Source organism: Microplitis mediator, chromosome 1 (genome assembly GCF_029852145.1).
Source record: "Microplitis mediator isolate UGA2020A chromosome 1, iyMicMedi2.1, whole genome shotgun sequence".
In the NCBI taxonomy this organism is placed as follows: domain Eukaryota; kingdom Metazoa; phylum Arthropoda; class Insecta; order Hymenoptera; family Braconidae; genus Microplitis; species Microplitis mediator.
Window position 1 is genome coordinate 22,625,101 of NC_079969.1, and position 27,662 is coordinate 22,652,762.

Here is a 27,662-nt window from a genome sequence, read left to right on the forward strand (position 1 = left end):
ATTTTAAATGTAAATGTACGCTGTAATAAATTTTCGGAGTAAACGCAGATTAAATTCAGAGTGGATGTAGCTTAAAATAAAATCCACATCATTCCGAAATCACTTTACTGAAAAAAAAAAAAAAAACTATTTATACCGTACGCGGAGTGATTCTTTTTTCTTTAATTCTGAAATCCGAATGATGGAGTGGAAAAACAAAATCCATATTCAGTCCGAATTCACTCGCGATTTTTTATAGTGTATAATATTTTAGTAAAACTCGTAATCTGAACATGAGGTGATTGATCCAATTTGAACCAAGAAGTTGTCATATATATTTTTTTGAGACACTTGAAATCTACGACATTTAGCGCTCATAGCCGGAAGCTAAAAATATTAGATAAGATACAGCTGGTAAAAAAGATACCTAATCGTCCTGATAGTGACGTCATCATCGGATCAAAAAATATTTTTTGGTTACATGTGCGATAGCAAACGACCAAAAAATATCGAAGTAACTCAACGAGCTATCTTGTGACAAAATTTATCATCATTTTAATTCGTCCTCTTACTGACTTCTTTCGAATTTTCATCAAATACTCAAAACAATCTTACCAAATAAATAAACGCGGATTTATAACCTGCCATTAATAGGCACTAAATGTAGTAAATTTCAAATATCTGTCACAAAAACTAATGTATTTATCTAGTACAATCGAGTCTAAGGCGATAGATGAACTACTATTTCACCATTGGTTTTTTTTATTCCGACATTTAATTCTATATAAGACACAGCAATCGTAGCATAGCATAATAATTTAATGTATACATTTTTATTTGTCATTATTACTTTTTTTTTATTAGTGGTTGATAAAGTAGAAATTTTTTCGAAAGACACGTTCGCAGTTTTTAGCACAAAGATTTTATTAGTATATATTCGCATATAATTAATTACGATATGAATAGATGACTCCGCCTGTTCAATTTTACTTCAACATGAGCATTTAAGATTTGTCCTTTCAAATCTTTTATGTATACACGAATACCGAAACATATACAAAATTCGGCCAAAAAAATATGTATTAATAGAAAATGATGGTCTACTTGATATAAAATGCTCCACATATTATTAATTATACTTCGTCAAATGTAAATATATATATAAGATATGAATACAATACATACTTGCCAGTGCGTCAGACTGATTGATTACTATTGGCCTCTAGCAATAAATTATCATTACAACTTATAAATTATCAATTAGTTAAAAATTTTGAACACAAAGAAAAAAGATTTCGTGGTCTAATGAGGTAATAAAATATATTTAATTCCTGATAAATTACAATCAATGAAACGAATTATACCTGATAACTAATTTGATAATTAAATAGATCAAATTTTATATTCTGCAATTAATTTTTTTTTTGTTTTCAAAAATAAGTTTTTTTTGTTTTCATAGAAAAATGAACTTTTGAAAATTTTCAGTTATAAAGTAGCGAATAAAAATTGAATTTGAATTTTTTATTATTAACTATTCAAAATTAAAAGGATATTCCAGGGCATGAATTATCAACATCGACAATATCGTGTCTGTTTATGTATTGTGAAATTTCATCTTTAAGAAGAGTTAATTCTTCACTTGGTAAAGATTTCTCTCGAGACCAAATCATTCCAAATGCTTTTCTATATCTATATCTAATATAATTATTGTCCGTACAAACTATCATTGCGCAATAGTGCGTGTTATTCATTGCCAACATTTTATGATGAAATGGACCTGTTACAAAAAAATTTTATTAAATTTGTACACTTCTTAACTTTCCGGGTCAAAAAATTTCATCTGTTTCACTCTTTAAGTATGAATTAGTGTAAATAAGTGAACATTAATTAATTCCAAGTGCAAATCAAACCACTAATTTCAAAAAGTGGTTAGATTGGCGCTCAGAATAAGTGAATATTCATGTACCTGAAGGTCGGAACGTTTTTCGCGAACCGAAAATGAAAAAATCGAAATGAAAAGTAAAAAAACTACTGGGTCTAGATTTCTGAAATGTTTCGCACCTCAGCCGAAAATTGCAGCCTACCCCATTTACTTAAGTAAAATTACATGAATTTTTTCCATTTTCGTTGCACGAAAAACGTTCCGATCTTTAGATACATGAAATTCACTTATTTCACTTATTCATGTTTAGAGAGCAAGTCATGTCCATTAGATTTTACTTATATTTGTATTCAAATAACATGTGTAAATAAATCGAGTTTTGCAGACTAGTTTTCAATCATTTTTAGTCTGATTTTGGTCGCTTATAGATCAAAATCCGACTTTTTTATCATAATCTATCGTCTTCTTTTGCTTTTACCCAAACCAAAATCAGACTTTTACTGCTTATTACTGCCTAAAAACAGCTTAAAATTTTTATAAAATTCAAAAGACAGGTCAACTAAGTCAAATACAATCCAGTTAGACTAAAGTCAGATCAAATTTTTTGACCCGTGTTTAATAAAAAAAAAAAGAAAATTGAAAATTACCTAGTACATTAGGAGAACCATTTAGCTGCCATGTTGCAAGAGTTTCATTTTCTCGTCGTTCACCAACGACTTTCCATGAAACACGTTGATGATTTACAGGACTATTTGACGAAAAATTCATGGAAAATGAATTCGTTCCATTCGTTTCAACACTAAAATGTAAACATTTTCCAACTTTTTCTCTTACGGGAGTGCCTGCTACCATAAACCATTCGCCAACTAACTGTCAGCAATAAGAACCATAATTCAATTTTTTGAACAAATTTTAACTCATAATATAATTTATTGGCATTTACCTCATTAAAGTCTACATTTTTAACATTACTGTCACCAGGAATTGGACACGTACATGAACAAAAATATAAGGATAGTAGAATTATCCATATTGATGTAGAAGAAAATATTTTTTCGCGCATTATACGTAAAAAAAGTATTCAAATATAGTTATGTTTTAAAGGAAACTGTTTATGATTAAAAAAAAAAAAAGAGTGTTTTATATTTACTGTTTACACTAAAACCATGCCGGGATGACTAACACTTAACGACTTCTACTGTCTAATCGCGAAGCAGATACCACACGTTTTTATGTCAGTGAATAGAGAAATTCACAGCTTTAAAAACTATCGTCACTTCGAGAACGATTATCAGAGTTTATTTTATATTGAATTAAATGTATATTTGAATACCAACTGAATTATTAAGTCAGTAGAATACTAAGCTTAATTTGAATTTTTTTTTAATTATATCCAGACGAATATACTATTTTTGGATACATTTTATTTTATAGCTTCACTTTTTTTATTTCATGTTCATGCATAAATAATATACATATTTAATGGTATGATAGGAGTTTTTATGACAGAATTTTTGCTGGCTGTAATTTTCCACTAAGAAAAAAAAACCCGAGAATTTTAGATAAAATATTTTGTTTGAATGCTAGAAAATACACAAATACTTAAAAATAATGGAGTTATAAAAACCCTTATTATAATTATTTAGAATTAATAGCCGAAATTTTGTGTACATGTTAATGCGCGTCGAAATTTACGTAATGTAATTTTGAAATTAAAATTAGAAAAAAAAAAATAGTTAATTGCAGCGAGACAAAGAATAAATACACCAATTTCGTAATGATCATGATATAATTTCTTTGGTAATTTTTATCTGGTTTAATCATACACCAAACGAATATACTATTTTTGGATACATTTTATTTTATAGCTTCACTTTTTTTATTTCATGTTCATGCATATATAATATACATATTTAATGGTATGATAGAAGTTTTCACGACAGTATTTTTAATGGCTGTAATTTTCCACTAAGTAAAAAAAACCCGAGAATTTTTGATACAATATTTTGTTTGAATTCTAGGGAATACACAAATACTTAAAAATAATGGAGTTCAATGAACCCTTATTATAATTACTTATAATTAATAACCGAAATTTTGTGTAAATGTTAATGCGCGTCTACATTTACGTAATGTAATTTTGAAATTAAAATTAGAAAAAAAGAATAGTTAATTGCAGCGAAACAAATAATAACTACACCAATTTCGTAATTATCATGATATAATTTCTTTGGTAATTTTTATCTGGGATTTTTTTTTTTTTTACGCATTACATTGTTTGGGAATTTTTTAATGATTCAACAATAAAAATAATGTTATCTAGGCCTTATATTTATTGATAATATACTTGAATTTCTTATAAATTTTGGTTTATTATTTTACAAAATATTTTTTTTTTTATTATTTGGAGTAGTCTTATCAAATGGAATAAAGATAACATTTTTTTTTTGTATTATAAATTTTTTTTTTCTGTGTCTTAATATATTCTGATGTCAAAATTGATATTTATTGAAAAAAAAAGGTTATTGACTGCGATCTAACTTTTTAAAATCGATGTTTTAACAGATGTTTATGTATTGTTATCAGAGCAACCGTGAATACTGTTTGTGTGATTGTGAGCATAGATGTGTCTGAGTATGATTAATGTGTGTACACACAAAATTTAATCTCACTACTTTGGCTAGTTTTTACGACGATTAAAATTTATTATTATTGATAAGGCTTCGGGCCTATTAATTTTTAAGATACATCAAATTAATAGATTACGAGGTGTTAAAAAAATAAAAATAGAAATGAAGATTGTTTTCTTATTTTATAAGAATTTATTTTAAAGAACATATTTCGGGCAAAATAGTTTATATGAAACTTATATCCTTGCTATTGCTCGTGTGTGTGCATGTGTGCGCTCGTGTGTGTACATGTGTGTGACCTCACGTGTGTGTGTGAGTGATCTCATGTGTGTGACCTCACGCGAGAGAGCTCACGTGTGTGTCCTCGTATGTAAATGCGCGAGCTCACGCGTGTGTGAGCTCGCGTGTGTACGCTCTTGTGTGCATGTGTGTCAAGATATTTGCACGTTTATACATTTACACGTTTGGCGGTGTAAAAAATAAAAATTCACATCACCTAAATTTTACACGGGATTCGGTGTAATTTTCGCACCAAAATTTTTACACCGAGGCATTTTAAACTACACGGGTCCATCAAATTTTTTACAGTGTATGCTATTTTGCCGGCATATATGCCCGGATATATATTTCCCGTATGCACTGAGAGAACAATTTATAATTTGAGCCAAATAAATAGTAGCTAACAAATGGCGCTACAGTGCCACCATTTAAATACAAATTTGTTAACTATGAACAAATCATTATTTCATTCAAATGAACCATATATTTGTCTCAAATAAGTATTGATTGCATTCAAATATGGGATTTATTTGCCTGAATCATATCTTATTCGGCTCAAATAAATTGTTCTCTAAGTGTGGGCTAGGCAGGTTTTGCTAAATTTTTAAAGCAAAATAATTCGATTTGAGAATTTTGCTGGTTTGAGAAAAAAAAAAAAAATTTTAACCCAATTTTGAAGAGTTTTGGACTCTTATATTATATAGCAGAACTATGCCCAAGAACGAGGTCCGAAGGTAGAAATTTTTTTGTACCCAAATTCTTTTAGAGCGCAAAAAATGATCAACTCAAGGTTCAAATTTTCTGAAATTCGAAAATACTCTTTATTTGTTGATGTGCACCGGTTTGATTAGTCTCACAATTCAAATTAAATTTAGTCTCAAAATTAATTCATTGATTGCTGTTAAATTAGCTCAACTATTTCAATTTATTCAAGAAATATGACACCAACTTCAAAAAACATTTTTTCTATCCACAACACTTAAAAATATACAGACACAATAATTTATTTTCTAATTACCATAAACGTTAGCAAGATGAAGATGCTCCCGTACAAATTCCGAACGAATTTCATTAAAATCAATTAAAGTTTTATCGAAGAAGGTTATAATCATTGCATAGTATATATTATTTTACAAATTTAAAATGTAAAAGTTTGATTCTCGACCAGTTATTACAAAAAACACATTCACTATTACAAAAAGTTAGATGATATTCATAATTAAACACTTAAACGAGTCAATCCTATGAAAATTAGGATTAACAACTTTGATCTATGTCATTTATTTTATCATTTTTACCAACGTATTGGTTAAGTTTGAATTTAAGATGATTCAATATCGGCAAAGGCAATGTTTTGTAACGAGACAGAATCATTGAGAATGTAGGTTCCTCATGATTTTTATTATTATATCTATTAAAACACCCAACAATTGCGGCATATGAGTCATAATCTGCTGCAATTAATCTGTGTTTTATTGGTCCTAAAAATAATTTACTTTTTATAGAAACGATCGAATATAATGCGTATTTTTTTTAGTACCAGCATCGAAACTTCAAGTTTTCGTGTCCGTACATTCAGTCAAAATTAGATAATTTCAGCTTACGCGAATATGGGAAAATATTAGCGAATGCGTAAATTGCGAATACTTCAATCAGCGGACAGAAACAAATTTGTTTCGTCCCTCGGGAAGAAACAAATAAATGTATCTGCCCGCTGAAGTCAGTTTCACTCTTGATTTTAGCTCTGATGCCTGTTATTAGTGATTTCGGATCACTATTTAGTTCATCAGAGTGACAGTTCTGACTGTGATTAAGTTTTGAAAAACTGAATGTAAATAATAAATCGTATTTATTGTTTCTGCTTAATCACCCACACGGAAAAAGTATATATCCGTATATATTCAGATTTGCCCGAATATATACGGATATATACTTTTTCCGTGTGGGCATAAAACGCGAATCACATTTACGCTTACGCTAATAGTTGATTACACCATTGATTTTAAATTAACTTGTTTCTGACTGGCTACTGATACTGAAACTTGAAACTCCAATTCAGGTAATCATGAAAAGTATCGTGTGTGACACAAAATAAAACACGATTTCAGACTGCGGGTGATGGCAACTTCACTCTGGTATGAAATCGTCTTGTTTCATCCCTGGTCACACAAAATACTATTACATAATAGATATTTAACAGTTAATTCTTACCTATATTTCCTGACAATCCTTTAAGAAACCCGGTGATATCATCATCAGTTTTGCTCTCTATTACAAATCTGATGGTGCTATTTGTTGCAACATCAACTGATGAAAATTTCATTGAAAATGAACTTTCGGAATCCGGTACTACAACTACTCGGCTGCACTTAGTTTGACCACCTCTTCTTAATGAAACACCAGCTACCATGTACCAATTTCCCTGAAACTATTCACAACAAAAACCAACATCTCGAATTATTATTTCAAAAATCGTTAAGAGTAAAGAAAATGAAGTCATTATTAAATACCTGTTCCAAATCCAATGACTGCGAATCTTGTTCGGGTGGGCATTTCATCTCGACTCCATAAATGGAGAGTAGACTTATCAGAGCTATAGCAATAGCACATTTTGCGACAAACATTTTTCCCAGTTATATTTTTTTTTCACCTTTTCGTTGTGGTGTTCAAATGACTACGACTGTTAAGCGCTGAAACTACTGTCTATTTATCCACAAATTTAATTGACATGCTGAGCATGATAATTGCCAATAAATCTATCGTTATCGGAAATGTTAACAATGACAATTGATTAAACTTAATTCTAAATGGGTTTTGACGTCACAATTTCATGCCTACGTGACAAATCGCACGTTTTTAATAATTAAAGTGATAAATATGTATATGTATATGCTAAATAAGTATATAACTATGGAATATTTTTAATTTATCTAATAATATTTATTTTAAAATGTTACGTAAGTGCAAAGAAACAATATTTCAGTGTTTTCATTCCAATATGACAGTTACAAGATAAACTTTTATTTAAAAATGTAAATTACATTAGAATTGGAAAATTTTGTTATGAATTTCAAAGGTTTTAGTATTTTTTTGAACTTAAAGATAAAAATAATAATAATATTTGATTACCTGCTAAAACAATGATAAATTTTCGAAAAAAGGAAGTTTTTATTTTCGAATCTTCGAAAATCGTTTTCAGCAGATGTCAAAATTAATACTTTTAGCTTTTTGAGCGTTTAATTCACACTTTTTGAGATGAATAACAAAAGTAGAGAATCAAAGCTAAATTTTGAATTTTTGAATCACGTTATTTTTGGCAGATAAACGGGTAGATTAATTTATTAGTCCAAGCTCAATGCTGCTGATCTCTTCAAAATGTAAAGTACAACTGATTGTAACACTTACAAAATATCTTAACGTTAAACTTAAGAAAATAAGATTGAAGGAAAAAGGGGCGTGCTAGAAGGAAAAGCGAAGCTAGGGGTTGTGATTGGAGTGCGAAGGGCATTAGAAGGGCCAGAGGAATGTGGAAGGGTGGTATCGTCGTGGGAGTACGGTGGAATAGAAGGGGAACGAAAAGAAAGTAAAAGAGGACGAGCAGAGAGAGTGAGATACAGGAAAAATGGTGACCGGACTCTTTTAGAGAGTAGACGAGTGCAATTAAGAACAGATGTCCGGACTGATTTATGATAGGGCTTAAATAATTCCAGGATAAGGAGCAAAGGAGTTGTAAACATGGGACTCGAGAAATTTTACAATTTAATAACTTCAATAAACTTAATCCCTAAACAATGGAGCCGATGCTTGGACGTTCACTTGAGTAAAAAATATTTAGATATAAAATAAAATTACAACTCAATCCTAAACAGATACTTAACACAATGTAGACTGAATGAAGCTAATATAACAATAAAAAATAAGTGATTCCCAAATTCCAGGGACAAATATTTTAACTAGGAATACTAAAGTATTATAAGAATACGTGCAACTTAAATTTAATTAAATATACGTAAAAATTATAAAAAAAAGTAAAGAATATGATTCCGCGACGGAACAAATATAGTCTAGTTAAACTATGATCAGACCAAATTTTTCGACCCGGGTGACCGATTGACAATCAGAAGCTTTTATCAATTTTCGGAGCTAATTAGCTTTTTGAATTTATCGATCTAGTTTTCAAAATTCTAAAGAATACTAAAAAATAAACGACTGATTTCAATTATGGATCAGATTTAATAACCGATAACTCTTTCTACTGCCGCGTAAACGATTTAAGTCAGTGAAGCCGCTTATGTCGTAGTATCATTTTGAATTTCCTCAAAAACTGATCATTAACAGAATAAAAATTTATAAAATAGGTAAATGTTGAGCAGTAGTTTATCATCATTTCACTTCTATTCAATTAGTGTATCTTCTTTAATTCTAACCCGTAGATAATACTATTCATGACTAAAGTAAGGGTGAAGCGTTATTGACTAATAACTTAGATAGCGTTGAATAATCACTTAATTAAATTAATATATCACCTGGCATTAAAGGATATGGATATTGAAACAGTCCTTTGTCAAATTATACATGTATATATTGGCAAATTCATTTTATGGGCAATATATCTTCTTGTTACGTGATATTCTCTAAGATCATTTTCTTCATATAAAGGCTATGATAGAGTGTTATTAAACCATTAATTTTCTTTCAATATTTTTTTTCATAACTAAATTTCAGTATCAAAATATCGTTCACAGTAATTTATGATTGATAATTAATTATAATTTCATACAGTGAAAGTTTTTAATGAGAAAGTATAAGAATACTGAATTATAACGTAATATAAACTATTTTGAAGAGAGTACTGATAGTGGTCGAGCTGGATGTAATTCTCTTCTGAAGTATTCTACTCAATTATAACCTTCGGGTTCTTAGTTGGACCCTAACTATCATTACCACCATCAACGTCTGAACTAAACTGAATTAATCAAAGGTCAGAGTAACAATTAATGTAGTAAAGTTCGTTATATATATTCCTTGATTCTGTAGACTTCCAGTTATCATAAGACGATTTCCTAGATTAATCGGAAAATTTAAAACCAGTTTACTTTTTGCGAAATTATAACTCTTTTGAAATTCCTATGAGACATAACGAAATATCAATTTGGGCTGAATGAGGCTTTTCGCAATACGACAAGCTTAGTTCGAATAGAAAAAACAGTGGTATAGCCTAATTTAGACGCATTTTTGGAATTTCTGACTGACACCTTATTTGCATTTGCTTGCAATGGTGGCCAAGAAAAATCTTAACAAAATTGAGCCCGTACAGTTGATCACTTTACTGGTTACCTTCCACATTATTGCGAACTTATAATTGTAAAAAAATATGTCCTCAAAAATGGGCTTTGAAACCTGATCAATGTGAATTTGAAAAAAACTATATGTTTGTTCACTATTCATAAACCATGTGAATAAATATACATTTGAAATATATATTCATAACAAAAATGTATTTCAGCTGTGAATAAAACATTTTGGAACAAGTTCGTTGCATGTGTTATCAATGTCGACAATAGGGCCGTAGGCATCGCTGCACGTTAATAAGGAAATCGGTTGACGTTTTCAACAGAAATACTCACTTATTTTTTTTAAATCGACTCTACTGTCTGTTATACTTATCGACCATTTTATGCCTTCTACAACAAACAATGATAATGTCTGGTTTAATAAATAATACCATCCATGTTCTTATAGTACAGTGTGTGGTCGCAATATTGTGTAATGTACTTTACAAAAAACTATCATATTCCTTCTACAATGTAGTACTGAAGCCCTATAGAATGATACTAACAGGGAAATGTGGTAGACCACACACCGAGTGTTAGGCAGTTCGTGTTGTGGTCAAGCTTCGAAAAGTTTAAACTACCTAACGTTTCGTTATCATCGTTATAGCTACAGATGCGTGTTGCTGTGGAATCCAATGTCAAATTTGATAGACCGCTTGCGTCAATTATGCACGTTCATGATCCACCCTTCATTTTGACAAAGATTGATTTAACAAGAACTTTGAACACCGAGTATCGTCACGAATACTTGTTACATACGTCAATACTTTTAGTAGAATGTTACCCTGATTCAAAAATATGTTTCAAAATTATTCAAATTTTTATTTTGTATTGTTACGGTAGTTGTTCTACTGCCTATAGTGCGTCCACTCTCTCTTTTGCTATTATTGCTCTTTTACTCAATATCGCAGGCAAAAAAATGAATTACAAAAATTAGTAATTGATAACTAAAAATTTAGAATGTGGTCACAATTTAATATCATTTATTCATTTAATTTAAATATTGAAATTTAAAGTTTATATGTAAATAAATCATGTTACAAGTAATAGAAATTACTGTTTGGTAGATAAAAAAATGAAATTATAATAATTTAACGTTTCTGCTTCAACATTCGATGTTAGGAACATTAAAGTTTATCGTAAAAAAGTAATAAAACATTCAGTATGATGAATGAAATTTTCAATGTCGAACAATCGATTTTATGTACAACGGTATAAAATTATTACTTTTTTCAAATTGTTAAAAAGCATATCTTAAGCGCATCAGTTTTTATAGTTTGAAACAATAAAAGTTAACTTGTGTTTGTAAGCTTTTAATGTATGTGCAAGAATTAACCTAAAGTATTGCTGATGCGCGGCTATATCTATGTGGCAAGGACGTATTTTATCATTTCAAACAATAAAATTTAAAGACCAAGAGTGACTATTTTTTATCATATCAATAAATTTTAGAAAATCGTCCTTATACTTTTTCGCTTTCAATATTATATTATTTATTATTAATTACCTTCTTTGATGCGGGTTTATTGTTCAAACAATAAAAATCAATTGAAAATCGAATAAAATTTATCATTTATTTTTTTGCGTGCGCTTACTCGCTTTTACATTTCGAAATGTTGAGACAATAAAGTAAGACGAACTTTGAATATTTCATGTAAAATTTTTATTAAGAACGTATATTTACTTACTTCAGACTAATCAAAATCATTGTGTTCTTTTTATATAACAATTATGCTTAAAGCATATCAGGAAATTTCGGAGCCTCTAGAACCGGAAATAGAATCGTGCGTAATGTCCCGTGAGATATTAATAGTCGTAACTTTGCTAACTCAATTTTATATTTCCGTTTTCTCAGTTTAACTTCTAGCAGGTATATATAACAATCAACTCAAATGAAAGGGTTTTATTCAAGTTTCCTACCGAAAATCGACAGGATAATGAGCTAAGAAAAGTTGCATAAATTATGGAAACTTAAGTTGTGTAAAAATTATCACAGACTTGAAGTTTTAAACTGAAAGTTTAAAGTTATTTTTATTTAATAAATGACCTGAGATTTTCTTATAGTGACTGTGATAATAGAAAAGTTGCATTTCAAATGCGAAAGCGTAAATACGCAAAACAGCAAAATCAGAAGGTAAAATGCCTGTAGGAAAGAATGACAGATAACAAAAACGAGGAATTCAATGTCGGGGTGAAATCCTGATGTAGCCGTGAGCTATACATTGTCGCACTACCAGTGATTACGGGTTTTTTTCTGTACAGCTAGACATATAGTAGCATTTTCATCATGCAGTTGTTGTCGAATGCCTTTTTCTTCAACGCATTCGCATGTCATATTTTCAGTCAAACATAATTTTTACGTCTGCCTATTTTTTTCGCTTCTATGCCTTTCCTTCCATACGATTTATTATATAAAATATCTATTGTATAATTTGCATTTAAAGTTAGAAGTGATCACTCATTAAAAAAAACTAGTCATCGTATCCATAATCACGTAAAATAAATATATTTAAATTTTTAATAGGAATGGAAACATAATTTCTTTTGTTTGGTTCAAAAGAGAGGCTTTCTAAGACTAAATAGAAATCTCGTCATACTAAATTATCTGTTGATACTAATTCCACGATGATACCGCAACCACATCCTTGCTAATGGAGACAAGAGAGAGTCTCATACTCCACAGAGTTTCGCTCCGTTTAACGAAAGACAAGTAGTAGTAGTTACACATAGATGGCTGTTGGTTCTCAGGGAATTACTAAGACGACTTAGACGAAAGTAGGAATTCCCTTGACTTTGTACCCTTTCTTCATCGGGTGGAACCGTGCGCCTCGTTTTCTGAACCACAGCTAGAGAGAGATAAAGTTTGCGTACGAGAAACTTCTAAAATCAATTAGCAGTCCTTAAAGCAGGAGGAGAATCCTGGAATAGGATGGATATAGAAATGAGAAGCGAGTTGCGACGACTTAGAGAACTTGCCAGAGCTACAGTGCACCCTGTTCTTTCCCTTTCTAGTACCAGGGGTGATAAGCACCACTCGGCATTTATCTCAATAGTGAAGCCGGTGGAACAATCACAGCATTTCCGCGATAGTTTCTCTTCTTCGTGCATGCACAGCTCGTACTTGCTTCTTGGTTTCCATTTTCTCTTACTTATGTAGATGATAGAGTTAGAGAGCTTTTGTTTTAAAAAATTAAACAACTCGACACTTCTTTTCCATTTATTTGAATTCGGCTTCGGGCTATCTATTGATTTTGTTTTTCCATGAGGACAGAAATTAATGAAAATTTATGACTGGCTATGACTACATAGATTTGTAAATAAACGATTTTCAAATACAATGAGTTTTGCTAAATATTTCTTGAACTGTACTTCAAATGACATGCTTTTTTAATCGTGGAATCGGAAAAAACTACGCAGAATCATGGCTTTAGACATTTTAATTAAAGAAAATTGATTTTATTTAAAAAAGTCGGTATCATAAATACCCATCGAAGGTAATTCAAGCTGAAATTTCCGTTTCTATGTGTAATGATGCATAAGGGGATAGATAAGACTCTTGTACTAACCGTTGAAAGGGAATGGCTGGAAGTTTTAACGAGCTGTTGTCTGTTAAGACGTCACGACCAGTCCAAATACTATCGACTTGGACAAAAAACATACAATAAGACATCCATCTCACAACCAGAACATCTTGAGAAAGTTTCGAGATCTTATAACTTGTCCATGGCACTTGGTATAATTGAGCGTCACGAGATAAATATTAGAAGCTTCAGTATTTTGATGGATTTTTCTTTATTTTGGTAATATTATTTTGAAGGATAATATGTAAAACACAGAAAATATATTGACGAATGACTATCTAGATAAATGAATAGATAGTAATGATAGTAATATGATGCATAGTGAAAATAATGGAAAACTAAAAAAATTCAAAAAATGAATAGAGGAGGATGGGGCAGAGCGGCCCCCCTGAAATTTTGATCAAAAAAAAAATTTTTTTTTTTTTCGACTAATTACTATAAATCCGATTCTATATGTAAATTTAAAGCATAAATTAATCAAAGAAAATTATTTATATTATTTTCAATTGAATTATCTGGATAATAGCTTCGATTTTTTTTCGAAAAAAGTGATCACTCATTTTGTCACTTTGTGATTTAGTTTGTTTTATTTTTCCTCTTTAACTTAAAAATATGAAATATATTAATTTATCATTTTTATGTGTTATATTCAATCATTCCTTTGAAATAATTTTTCTAAATTTTCCCGCTCCAAAGTGCAGTATCGTCTCAATCCAACTTGTGAATAATATTTTATTTTTTAAAAAATGAAAAAACAAAAATAAATCTTGATAAAGAACATAAGAGGGTGCGCTTGTGCATTTTTCTTTTTATATCTTTATCTTATACTTTTTAGGCCACGTCACCGTAGCTCAAAGGAACCCCTGCTGTCAGTTTTTCCCTATAGTTCTTTGCTTAAGCGACAATATACAGAATATTTTTTATCCTGAGTATTAAAATTACGCATTTTTTAAAAAGATTAAATAAAAAAAACCATTTTCGTAATAAGTCCATCAATAAATTACTGAAGAAATTTAAATTTGAAATTTCTTTGAACTCTCGATAAAAAAAAATCAACAATAGTACGAAAAGTTTATAAGGATTCGTCAAAGAATCGAATAAGACAAAATTTCGAAAACGATGTTAAATTTTTCGGGGTGAGTAAAGGTCCATGTTTAAACTACATGTTCCTAAAAGTTTAACGTATTTATCCCCAACTGCTTGAAACTCTTCAAAAAGTGAAGGAGCCTTTTCGTAGCTACTGAAAAAAGAACAAACGAAAAGTTTTATCTTACCTTTTTTAAATCTTATTCTGTTCGTTATTTCTCAATTATTTGTTACAGAGATCAAAGAGATTATCAAATTATAATTAAAATCACATGAAATTTTTTTAGGCTCACATCAAAAGCAATATTACGATTTTTATTAACTGCCCGAACATAAAAATCAAAGAACAATTTTCGCTAATATACAATTTTAATTAACTTGTTGCTAAGAGTGACTATGATTTCAGTATTAGTTGAGTATTAAGTGCTACTGTCATTCCAGATGGTTGACTCTTCAACGATTTCTCAACACATTTAGGGAGCAACCCTCGTCATTTCGGGATTGTTCGCTACGATTTTAGGTAGTTAATTATGCCATCGATAATCGGATACTACGAAGTTTGCTGTAATTGTTAGGAAGTTTGGAATACAACCAACTTTAAAGGTTTTCTTATAGGAAAATTTCGACAAATATTTAGCTACGGAAAAAAGAGTTTTGTCATCATAACAAAAGAAGGGGTAACAAAAGATATTGTGATGACAAACATGATTAGCTTACGGTAATAAATCAATTTGTTATGGCACCAAATGAACTAGTATCGTGATTTAGAAGTAGGTTTGTTATGATAACACTATATTTAGTAAAACAATATCGTTGAGAAAATCAATTTTTGACTGTAACACAACAGTTTTGTTACAGTTACAAACCATTGCTTGCCCGGGTCAAAAAATTTGATCTGTTTTAAATCAAATAAAAATTTGAAGTTACTTGTATTCAATTTTACACGGAGAAACAAATATTGTGATTGGCACGACCTACTGGATCGTGATTTGCGTATCGTGAAGGGAGCGATCTGTAGAGCTACCATCGCGATCTATTCTAGTCCCATTCAAGATCTATATTCCTGTCAGCATTATACGTAACAATACGCGCACTAACCTCCGAATAGCTAAGCGAGTATCGTGACAGTCAGTATACTGTATCGCGCTGGTCTCAATATATATTTTTTTCCGTGTATAGAATTATCTCATAATATATAGCTTTCTTATATTTTTATTCAGATTAAAGTCAAATTTTTACTGCCGATTATTTTTATTAGTCTGTTTTTTATCATCTTGAGATAAAAAACATCTTAAAAATTTGAAGACAGACCAATTGGTCTGAATACAATCTAGTCTGACTAAAATCAGATCAAATTCTCCGGCCCGGATGGCCCAACAAAGAATTTGCTAGCATTACAAAAACATTGTAACCACGACGAATACTTCGTTATCCGTAACTTAAGGCAGAACTTTGTTACCGTAAGTTATCTTATCTTGTATTAACAAATTTTTTACGTGTAGCCTTAAAGTATTTTAATCTTAAAGCTTTTGATAGTAATATATTCTGTTTCATAACGAGCATCCCAAAAATTTAGCTAAGCCATTACAAACATTCCTACCATACTTTAGGGGTAAATACATCATATAGAAAGGGAAAAGTGATCACTGCTATATATTATATTGCATAGTAATCTGGTCAGACTATATTCCACGAAGCTTTTACCATAAATCGAAAATGCCTAGTGTAAAGCTTGAGTATTCCAACCAATATACAGGGATTCTCTAGTTTAATTGGAGATTACCAGAACATGTACACTAACTACAGCTGACTTGGATTCAGCAAAGCTTTCGCTGTTAAAAAAAATCAAAGGTGAAACAAAAGTAAAAAAATAAAACCTGGGGTAGTAGTACAGTTTGTGATGTTAAAAGTATGGGCATTCTCATGGGGCGAGTTTCCGATTTATTCAAACCACCAAATACTTGGAGCCCATAAAGAGAATGAATGGGATTGTGGTGGTTGCACCAATGCTCAGGGTTGCTTTAGGGGTTCATGAAATACGCACGACCACCCTCTACTTTGGCCGCGACTTCTCTGCATTTCTCTCTATCCTCTCGCGAATATTCTGCCTTCGTCCTTTACCTTTCCCTTTGCTTATACTCCCATATTCTCTCTCATCGAGAACAGTCAACTCCTAGTATTGCGCGTTTTACACCCACTACTCTCGCTCTTATTCTCATCTCTCATCTCTCTTCGTTGCTTGGCCCTACTCTAACTCCGCAGGGTGGCCGGCAATATTACCATGAATTTCCATAGCTTGGGCTTCTCTCTTCGTGTTCAGAACATATTGCAGTGCTTTGATTTATGCGAAATATTTGCTAAATATTCTGTTTAATCTCAGCTATGCGGACTCCATGCGAATAAACGACTGACGTTCTTTCATGATGACAATGATGGGGAAACAAACATCTGGACTAAAGCTTTTCCTGTATTTCTGGACACTGTATCTAACTACTATTGTATCACATTAAACTTCGAGGTATTGCATGACAATTTCGTCGTGAAATATTTTATAATATTGACGTTTCTCACAAAATATAATATTTCAAACAAAGGATGTCATTAACAACAGAATCTGATCAGTGACCACTAAATTTCTGTTTCTACAGCGAAACTAAACAGACGACGCATAGATCGAACTTATTTCTTAATAAATTATCTTTGTACTAGTATACAGTTTAACCCATTTTAGTGTAACCAAAAAAATGTAGATATGATATAACGTGAGTGAATCAGTCGAAAAAATAATTTCGATCATGGCGCGTTCGCGCTTGAGGTGTGCAATACAAATTTCGGTGGAACTAAATATATCGAAAAGGGAATAACGAACAAAACATTAAATTTTATGTTATTTATTTATACATGAATGGATCGCACACAGTACAGATGTCATTGACCGTTCCCAGATCGTAATTCCACGGCCTAGTTTGCATTTGGCTTCCTCGTTACCGAGCTTGCATTAAGTCTCGAACTGCATCTGCGTTCATTATAGCAGATATTGCGACAATAAATGGGAAGAACCAACAGTACTCTCAAACAGTTACATTCAAGAAAGTCCAAATACTCCGTATCATACTTATTGTCTTGATTTAGTAACTCTGCGGATTACCTTAAAATAACTTTGAGATGATTTTGAACAAAAGCTCCCTGCCTGTTTATCTAATAGTTTAGTAATTCCATTTATGTACATATGAATTAACTGTTTGAATGAAATCTGAATACAGAAACATTGCTACCAAATATATATAACAGTTATTTAATGTACATTTGTATTCATTTGGATTTAATGTCTAACACACTTATACTCATATATATTCTGAATGATACTCCACCGACTTACCTAACTCATCACCTTTTTCTCTTATTCGATATCGCTCTCAGCCCTTCTTCCTGTTCCGGGAATATTTTTTTTCTACTCTCCTTTCATTTCCCACTTCACATATTCATATGGCACTCTTTGCTTACAATAAATGCGAACCATTTGTATATAGGGTCTCAAAGTGGGATAAAATCTACGTTGATGCCTGTGCAACTCGTCTACTTTTATTCCCCTTTTGCGCCTCCATCACCCACGTTTTCCTATCATACCATTCGTACAGTATACCAACTAGACTGTAAACTGGCAGGCTTGGGCACTTCTCATCCTCTGTATACAGTCCGACGTATGATAAGCCGCCCTCGGGAATCCCCGATTGTCTCGATTTATATGAGTTTATACTTAGGTGTATTCACAATATACATTTGGATTTTAGAGAGAACAAAATCGTAAAAACGCTTCGATAAATCGGCTTTTATATTGATAAAAAAAAAGTTTTACTGACGGACTCACTCAGCAATTTTTCAAGCTGTTGCACTACTTTTAAATCCAATACTTGAATTGTGTTTGGTTTTTTTTTCTTTTGTTTTTGAGAAAAATAATGATGACTAAATATTGCTGTTCATTTATGTTTTAGATATCGCTTTGCGACGACTATAGTCTTCCGGTTGATTTTGTAAATAAGCAACGACCTGGAAGTGGTACGGGAATAACATCAACTGTCCAATGGGCCTTACCAAGTCCCAGTATTGAAAACGTAAGTTTATATATGTTATATACTTTATTTCTATTCAAACAAATCAAATTTCAAAAAATTGTTGATTTTTATTTAGTGAAAAAATTAATTAACATATGAATATTATGGCTATCTGCAAGGTAAGAAATATTTCGTGGATATCACTATGCCAGTATGGGCGTGAACGCCATACTGTATGGTATCGAAGATTTTTATAGGTTGTAAAATTGTATGCTTAGATGATTCGACCATTGCGGGAATAGTAACATTGGCGATAGTTGTCACGGACGCCGCAATGTCAGTATGGCCGTCAGGCCCATACTGCATTGCCGTATCCACATTGCTTCTGGCCGATAAATCTAGTCTAACGACATCTATATAGTTTTGGTGGTAATACTATAGTATACATTGATTGACACGCCAGAAATTATGGCGGGAAAAACTAGTAGCATTGTGCCCTCGGCATTGTAGTATGGGTCTCAGGGCCATGCTGTTTCGCCGTGCCCTATGCATACGTGTGCGCAATACAATAGATCCAGTACTATACAGTATAGTAAATAACGCCATACTTCTGGGACTTGTTACAATACTGTCGTGGAATATTTCACATACTATTTTAGTATCTGTCTAGAGATCATGCCAGCATGGTGTTGAACGCCATGCATTTCTTACCGTGTGTTAAATGTTGATAGAATTACCTCAAAAATGAAAAATTCGTATTTCCTTAATTACCCCGTTTTGTCCCCACTCCCACCCCTATATATCAATTCATGGGAATGATTATTAAATATCCTATATTATACAATTACTGTGACGGAAAAAAACGGCATATGGCAATAATGCAGCCTGATACAAATTGTCAACAATAAATTTACGAAAGTACAAAATACCCTTAGGCTACACATAGTTATAGATATTACCAACACATGAATGCGTTGTTAGAAAAATGGCAACTGGAGAACGAAAAATTTGTGATTGCTTGCGGATAAATTTTTTTCCCTTGATTTCCGGAATGATTCTGATCTCAGACGCGACGTATCGACGTTTTCTCCGGAATCGAGTATGCGGGAGAAATATAATTATGAGGGTGACAAAATACCCTTGGGACATTCGGCGCAGGATAAAATACGAGAGGGGAAAAAGGGTGGTAACCGTGGCATTGGTGTTGATGGTAGTGGTGAAACCGGTGACTTCCGGCGTTGCTTATAATTGCTGTGGCACTCAGTACTGGGTACTCGGGACAGCCCCAGGTTAAGCGCTAACTGTTTCTTCTGAAATATAGCACGATGTCTAGCCTATATACTGCCCTCGACCATTAAAAACGAGACAGCCGCCCTCACAAAACACTTAGCCCGCATAATGTCCATGATTTCATGGGTCTTCTTATTTTATTTGCTATAAATATATATTTATATATACATATATACTCATACTTTTACATATTTTTTAATTATTAATGCCCTAAGAGAATTATATAATAAATTTTACTTTACAATAGTAAGTAAATTACGGCCAGGACGAATAATTACTCTTCTGTTCCTAAATATTGTTCGGTTATTGGGTGAAAAATATTCAACTTCGAGTAATTGTCGAACAAACAAAAAAAAATAAAAGTATTCATTTTTATTCTGGGAAGTCTACGGTTTCCGTGGCGCCATCAAATGACCGCGAAAACTTGACGAAATTAGACTTTTTTTCAAATAGCTGTAACTTTTTCAAAAATGGACTAATTCAGACGTTTTTTTTTCAAAATTTTCATCTTCAAATGTAGTTTTCGGGAAAAAAAATTAAGATATTAGTTCTATGAAATTTTTCACTTTTTTTAAAAAATCACATTTTTCACGAAAACTAAGCGAGATATCGAAAAAATTGATTCTCTAAAAAAGTCTTATTTTGTTGAGTTCTATATGAATTCGCAGTCATTTGGCGGCGCCACGGAAACCGTAAAATCCCCAATATAATATATGCTTTCATAAAAATAATTCAAATATTAGTACAGTACCTAAATTATATTAGACTTAAAAAAAAGAAAAAAAAATCCAGTGTCGATTCTAGTAATTTTTGTAAATAATTATAATTTATAGAAATAATGTCGAGTTATCTAGAAGAAGAGAACAAATAATTGATAAGTAAAAAATGAAATTCAAATGAAATCTTTGTTATTGTTCTCCTAAAATGTTTATTTTTATTTTTTTTCATCATAAGGATCTCGAAACTCACCCACTGGCGTATTAAACGTATTACTGGGCTCAAGGGTAGAAAAAAGCCGTTATGACTGGGACTTTGACGCCTATTTAATACTTTATAGTTATATTGCGAGCGCGAGTTTACCAAGCGCAGCGTACATTTATCATTTTTAACAAAAGGCTTAAGTGTAGGCAACTTAGGCGACAGTAAATGTAAAGAAAGACTTGGTAAAGTATGAGGGGGAAAACGTGCAAGCTGTTGGAAGCCTCACGGAGCTTTTACAGAAAGATCTTGAACCTGGGAAAATAAGGTAAAGCGTAAGGAGCTATGGCTCTTTAACAGAGAGCGAATGAGAAAGTATTATTTCGTTTCTCTTGATTTCTCTTTCATTCCCAACTGTGCGATCAATTATATTACTTAAGGAATCTTCGGAAATTATTAATGAGGGAACTGGAAGACTGGTTCTTAAGATCAGTATTATTTATTAATGGAAAGTATTTACATTCTTGCATAATTTCATTTTATAATGATATGAATATCTTTTATATTTTAGTAAATTACACTGTAAAAAAACCAGGGTAAGTCTACGCGGTTCCGGTATTAAATTTAACGCCGAAAACGGTGTTAAAGTTTTTCCTAGTGTTAAAAAAAAGTAGTTTTATTTTTCAAGTATTAAAAGTCGAACTGTATTTCAAATATGGGGAACAAATTTTTATAATTAAAGTCTCTTTGGGATCTAAATCAGCGAGAAGAATAAAATGAAATTATCAATTATTAATTAACAATCTTCAAATCAATTATTACCTTATGAAAACCATCAGAATTATAATAAAAACAATACTGATATAGTTCTTAAATATTTAATTTGAGGTGATCAAAAATTTATGCGATTTGTTCAGTTTTATAAAAGTGACATTTCTTATTTTATAGGTAATAAATTTTTTTTTATCTCAATTAATGATAATTTTGTAATTTTAACAAAATATCATTCGTATTTTTTCTCTTTTTTGTGGATCTTTAACACTTATATCCACACCATACAGTAAAAAACAAATCGTCAAAGTGTAAAAAAAATGTGTGTTAAAAATCTGAGTGTTGAATTTTTAACACGTCTGTGTGTCAATTTAACACACAGTATTTATCTTGTTTGAACTGTCGCAATCAATTGATTTTTTAACACACAAAAATGTAATTTTATTCGAAAGTAACACTTTTTATATGTTACTATCACAAAAGATATCTTGGAAAATATTTATTTTTAACGTATACGTGTGTAAATTTTTTTAACACTCACAACATGTTAAAGTAACATATAAATAAGTGTAAAACGTTCGTTTTACACACGATATGTGTTGATTTTGACGAATCCTTTTTTACTGCGCAGAGTTGATTCACTCCACGTGTACACCATTTTAACACCAGTAAGAAACACTGTCACATCGGTGTGAGCAAATTTTAACACCGTTTTTTTAGAGTGCAGTGAAAATATAAATATCATCTGAAAAGACATTATTCATTTTCAGTATAAAATACTACTAAATTATTCAAATTATATAGCACAAGATATAACAGATAGAATATTTTCTATTGTCTTATAACCATTATTCAGCTTAATGACTTTCAAAATAATTTGAAGCAATTTATGAAACTATTTATGAAATAACTCTACCGGTATCCCATTAAACTTGATTATTTAAACATTATGTTTTCTTTCCTTAATGAATTTACGTCAGCCGCTTTACGCCAAATGTAAAATTATCAATATTTGTTTACATGATAATCCAAACATGTGTGCGCAGTAAAGTTGTGCTATTATAGAGACCAATAATAAGCGTTCAACAATTATAATGCAGTGGCAGAGTAATCGGCTTAGGGTCCTCTGAATGAATCGATGGGAATTATAGTCAGTCTGTGAATATTCAACCCCTCTTGGCCGACTGGAATCGAGAGGGCTTCAGTTTTACTGTTCGTTTACAGATTTACACAACGCGCAAGTGGAATAACTCGTTATTTCATAATTTAATAAACTTCATTTTTCATCATAGGCTCATTAAATTTTTACTTTTATTTTTTTACTACCGCGAAATAATTAACTACTTAATCACAATTCCACTGTATTCTATTTAATGATCCGGAATTAATTGTATAATTACTTGATCTTTTGATTTGTGGATTTTTATGTTTTTTTAATGCTAAATTTATTAACCTCTTCCTTTTTTTTTATACAAATTTTAACGTTTGAATGAACAGTTATAAAAGTTAACAGTACATGGAGAAAAAACATTGTTCTGAGAAGTATACTGTATAGTTACAGTAACAATACGCAATAGTTATCTACTAGATTGTTACTGCAACGATCTACTCTATCGTTCTGACAACAATACCTTAGATAGCTCTGAGACCTATACGGTATCGTTCTGAGCCCTATCTGACGTCACTCGCGTTGCAAATGATATGAGGAGTTTAAAAATCGTTATCATTAATAAATAAATGATAAGCAAATAATTTTGATTAAATAAAATAATTTATTTATGAAGCGTCTGCTAGCAACAATGTTACGTGTGAGCTTACACCTTAATGTTCTTACTGCGTAACAGACCTTACCGTGCTCAAAATATGGGAGTACCCAGAAAAGGCCCTGAGAGTCTCTTTTACAAATCTAAGATAGCATAAATGATGCGAATACAAATACAATACTTTTACTCAACAATAGCGGCATTAAACATATGAATATATGAAAAACTTTAGACAATGTTCTAATCTGGAGTTTGGGACATAGTGAGGGAATGATTTTCAGAGTACTATATATTTTTTATTCCTCACAGATGCCCGTACAATCCCAAAGTTATTACCAACATTTTTAGCCTTGATGATGTTCTTTCGAAAAAAAAAAAAAAAAAACATCCTTAGTCGGTTAGGTTTATTTTAAAAACTGCTAGGACAGGAGTTTCAAGATTTCATGAGAATTACCCATTCTTATAGTGATCTTCTGTAATAAAAGCGGTAAAATAAAGGAGATACAATATTTATGCGCGAGTAGACGACTATCCGAATCAGCTTAACTATGGTAACTAACTCTTCTTCTGCAATTGCATCCTCTGCTTCAAAAATATCACTCCGCCGTTTCTAATGAGAACTTTTTTCGTGCTGCATAAGAAAATATCCCTTCGCAGTCTCCAACGGAACTCTTTTCTACCCACAGTCAAAACTGCTGACCACGCAAAACGTCTGCTCGTCGCATTGTCTTTATAAAAGTAAGACTTAATACAACTAATGTAACGCGATATTTATGTGCAGCTGTATAGTGCCTAATGAAAGTACAATAAAATATATTACTTTCCGAACTAAGATACATCTATTTATTACTTGTGAATTAGTATTAGATGGATGGGCATCAGCTCACCCGTCACAAACAATTATACCCGATACACAAAATAGGCGCGAAAATGGATGTTTAAATAGGTTAGATGGTAGTGTGTGAGATGACGACTACAGAAAGTCGTATAGGGCTCACAGCTATCTAATAGATAGTTACAGGAACAATACAGTATTGTTACCATAAGTATACGTATTGTTGTGGTACCGATCTACGAGTTGCTATACTTTTTTCCGTGTATTCAAAACTGGCAATAAAGAGGTCAAAAACGGTACCTCTACTATATTTTCTCAGTGGCTACTAAGAGTTTCGATTCGATGATCACTAAAAAGGAAAAAAAAATAATAAATCACAATAGGTGTAATTTCGATATCACAATTGCTAAGAACATTCCATTTTATGCAGATGTCGACGTTACGTGACAACTTAATACAGTTATTATTCTATATTTCAATGTTATTTAAAACATCTATTAGGATTCACATTGTTGACTATCAATCATAAATTTACAAATGAAGATAAAATATGATTTATCTCTATGTCATTAAACTTGAAATAACTTTGAAGAAAAAAAATATTTGAAAAGCAATATTTCAACCAATCATTGTCAATATAGCCTTGAGGGTAAGTATAACTTTGACAGAAAAAGAGACGAGAATTCCAATTTTGTGTTCTCCCAATTTAAGATTACTTGTCTTTCTTATTATCTTTCTCTCATTCCTTCTCTTTTTCTCATTCAACTTTTCGCTATATTCTTTTACTCTTTTTTTACGTCTCCCGATATCTTCAGTAGCTCATAACAGAAAAGACTATAGTCGACCATTGATTTTACGTTTCGTTTGAGAAATCACGTATCACCCTCATCCAGAGCATTATTGTTACTACTATGATTATCGTCCATTGGAAATACTTATTTCAAGAAGTTTTCCGAATCCTCGGCTGGTTATGCTGATAAATTTTCACATTCAATCGCCAGATTTTTCCGCTTGTTTTTTTTTTGCACTTGCTGTGCAAACACTACTTTACTAGAACTCAATGCATTCCTTTAGTGATCGAATTTCTATCACTAGACTGCCATAAAAAATCTACTGACTAAACTACGAAGCGTTGCAGTAACAAAATCTTATGAAGACAAAGAAAAATTGCTAATAAAAATAGTAAAAAATGAATGGAATTTAACGGAACAATTAACACCTCGATCAAATTGGCAGCTTCTGAGCAATAAACGAAATTATTTGAAACGTGAGGCTAGACTCAGATCGTAAATTATAAAGAAACTGTCGGAAATTAGTGTCCCGAATTATTAAGACTCGAAAGAAATAATTGACATGTCGGATATGATGAAAATTAAATAAATAATTAGTTGGGTAAGTAAGAAATATATGAACAAACAATGACGAAAGTATTTTATTGTTGTCATAATAAAAGTCAGCATGAGGTAAAAGGATGATAAATGACGAATATAGGGTTACTATTAAGGGTTTGTTTTTCCTATAAATGACAATCGTTTTGGGGAAAAGAGAAAAAAAAACAATGTTTACCCTTCAGTCCAAATAGGAGAAGGTATATTATCCACAATTGGCGATCCTTGAGACGAAAACAGCGCGGTGCTGCATGGTGGATACTGTATACGAAAATGGAGGCGCAGCGATAAGGGGGGAGAGAGAATTAAGGGAAACGAGGGAACTCGAGCAATAACCCTTGCTTGATATCGTTCTCTAAGGGATAAAGTCGACCTAAGCACGATCCCAAATACTGGACTTTGTTGGCAATTTGTAATATTATAACTGTTCTTGAGACTATACTGATAATTAATTGTGACCACACTAATTCAATTTGAAAACATTCATTGTATGGTCAATTTAACAGTTATTTCAATTAATTAACACTGGTGGTATCGAACCAAAACGAAAATATTGAATAAATTTACTCATTTTTTATTTTCGAAGTTGCGTATTTTTAGTTAATTGGACAAATCAAAATTTTAGTTAACCCTTTCCAGTCGACCTTGAATCCCTACTCTTAATTTGAATCGTACGTCTTATTCTTAAAATGAGAGAGCTATAGTCTGTTTTCTAGAGAAGGGGGCGGAAAAATGGTAGAAGGGGGCGCTTGTCTACACTACCACAACTAAACTTTCACTCATACAGCCTTACAACGGACTAATTGGCTCTATCCCCACATGACTCACACCTAGATTCACCGATACTCCGAGCCGGGAAAGTGTTAAATTGGATCATATTTCTGTGACGAAATATTTCGAAAAAATTAAAATTATCTCCAATTTTGACAAGTAAATAATCGAGGGATTTGGACAGTCAGAAAAAGTCTTAATTCAATTTATTCAAAAATTATACACGGAAAAAAAAAACTTTAAAAATTACTATTTGAAATTATAATCCGGAACCCGGAACCCGGTTGTCAATATGGGGAATTTTAACATTCAAATAGTAAATTTTATAATACGTGTCGTCTATTTTCTAAGTATCAGTTACGATTTTTAAAGTTCAAATAGTAATTTTTCTTACATAGACAATAAATTTTCATACTTATCCTGTAATTATTCACGTTTTAATCATAAATGAAAAAATTACTATTTAGAATGATGATATTTACGGATCACTTTATCATTATATTACTTGTCATTCTCAATTTGTATAATTCATTTTTTTCCGTGTATACACGGACATAATTTCTAAAGAAAAAATATATGACTAAAATTATAGGACATTAGGGAAATACTGCAGCATTTTTGAAGAGAAAAATTTTTAAAATATAGACAAAAATGAATAATTTTCTCCTAATTTCGAGTTTTAAAGAGAAATACGTCTAACACTATTTTAAAAAATTATTTATTATGCAATTAGTTTTACTATTTTGAATATGATTTTTGTTCAACAGTAAAACTTGTTCCTTTGACTAATTATTCTAAAACTTTTCAGGCGGAAATAGAAGTAATTGAACAGTACAGTGATCCACGGGACAGCAAAAGTCGGGCTTACGTCGAACCAGGGGCTGAAACATCCCTAGCAGTTACATACAGCAAAATAAATCGCGACTACTGTCGACCCTACACAGGTAAGCTTTGTTTAGGATTTCATATTATCGAGGTTATGTAAATAAGTATTGAATATTTCGGTGGTGTATCAGATATTTATGAATTGAAAAAAAATTTGTAAACATATAAACAAAATACAATCACCGAAAACATGATTGAATACACAGCACAATATTGAAG

General features: G+C 31.4%; 3 protein-coding genes across 3 annotated transcripts in view; 1 reads left to right on the top strand and 2 right to left on the bottom strand.

The window, feature by feature from the left end:
- Positions 1-27,662, top strand: part of LOC130663027 (uncharacterized) — a 154,099-nt gene that overhangs the window by 84,935 nt on the left and 41,502 nt on the right. Inside the window, exons 3-4 of the mRNA XM_057462096.1 lie at positions 18,763-18,882; positions 27,367-27,502. Coding sequence (XP_057318079.1) covers positions 18,763-18,882; positions 27,367-27,502 — 256 coding nt within the window. The remainder of the gene's footprint in view (positions 1-18,762; positions 18,883-27,366; positions 27,503-27,662) is intronic.
- On the bottom strand, positions 1,306-3,160 carry LOC130663422 (uncharacterized). Its single transcript, XM_057462677.1, has 3 exons — positions 2,805-3,160; positions 2,509-2,731; positions 1,306-1,756 (listed from the first exon to the last, which is right to left on the bottom strand). Exons 1-3 carry the CDS (start codon positions 2,922-2,924, stop codon positions 1,521-1,523), a joined length of 579 nt encoding a protein of 192 aa, XP_057318660.1. The 5' UTR covers positions 2,925-3,160; the 3' UTR covers positions 1,306-1,520.
- On the bottom strand, positions 3,609-7,492 carry LOC130663496 (uncharacterized). Its single transcript, XM_057462786.1, has 3 exons — positions 7,281-7,492; positions 6,982-7,198; positions 3,609-6,251 (listed from the first exon to the last, which is right to left on the bottom strand). Exons 1-3 carry the CDS (start codon positions 7,392-7,394, stop codon positions 6,028-6,030), a joined length of 555 nt encoding a protein of 184 aa, XP_057318769.1. The 5' UTR covers positions 7,395-7,492; the 3' UTR covers positions 3,609-6,027.

Excerpts from the sequence above, each read along its gene's own strand:
- LOC130663422 (XM_057462677.1), bottom strand. The coding sequence starts at position 2,924 with ATGCGCGAAAAAATATTTTCTTCTACATCAATATGGATAATTCTACTA. Across the intron at positions 2,732-2,804 it reads AAAATGTAGACTTTAATGAG|TTAGTTGGCGAATGGTTTAT; the intron begins GTAAATGCCAAT and ends TATTGCTGACAG. Across the intron at positions 1,757-2,508 it reads TGGTTCTCCTAATGTACTAG|GTCCATTTCATCATAAAATG; the intron begins GTAATTTTCAAT and ends TTTTTGTAACAG.
- LOC130663496 (XM_057462786.1), bottom strand. The coding sequence starts at position 7,394 with ATGTTTGTCGCAAAATGTGCTATTGCTATAGCTCTGATAAGTCTACTC. Across the intron at positions 7,199-7,280 it reads AGTCATTGGATTTGGAACAG|TTTCAGGGAAATTGGTACAT; the intron begins GTATTTAATAAT and ends TGTTGTGAATAG. Across the intron at positions 6,252-6,981 it reads AGGATTGTCAGGAAATATAG|GACCAATAAAACACAGATTA; the intron begins GTAAGAATTAAC and ends AATTATTTTTAG.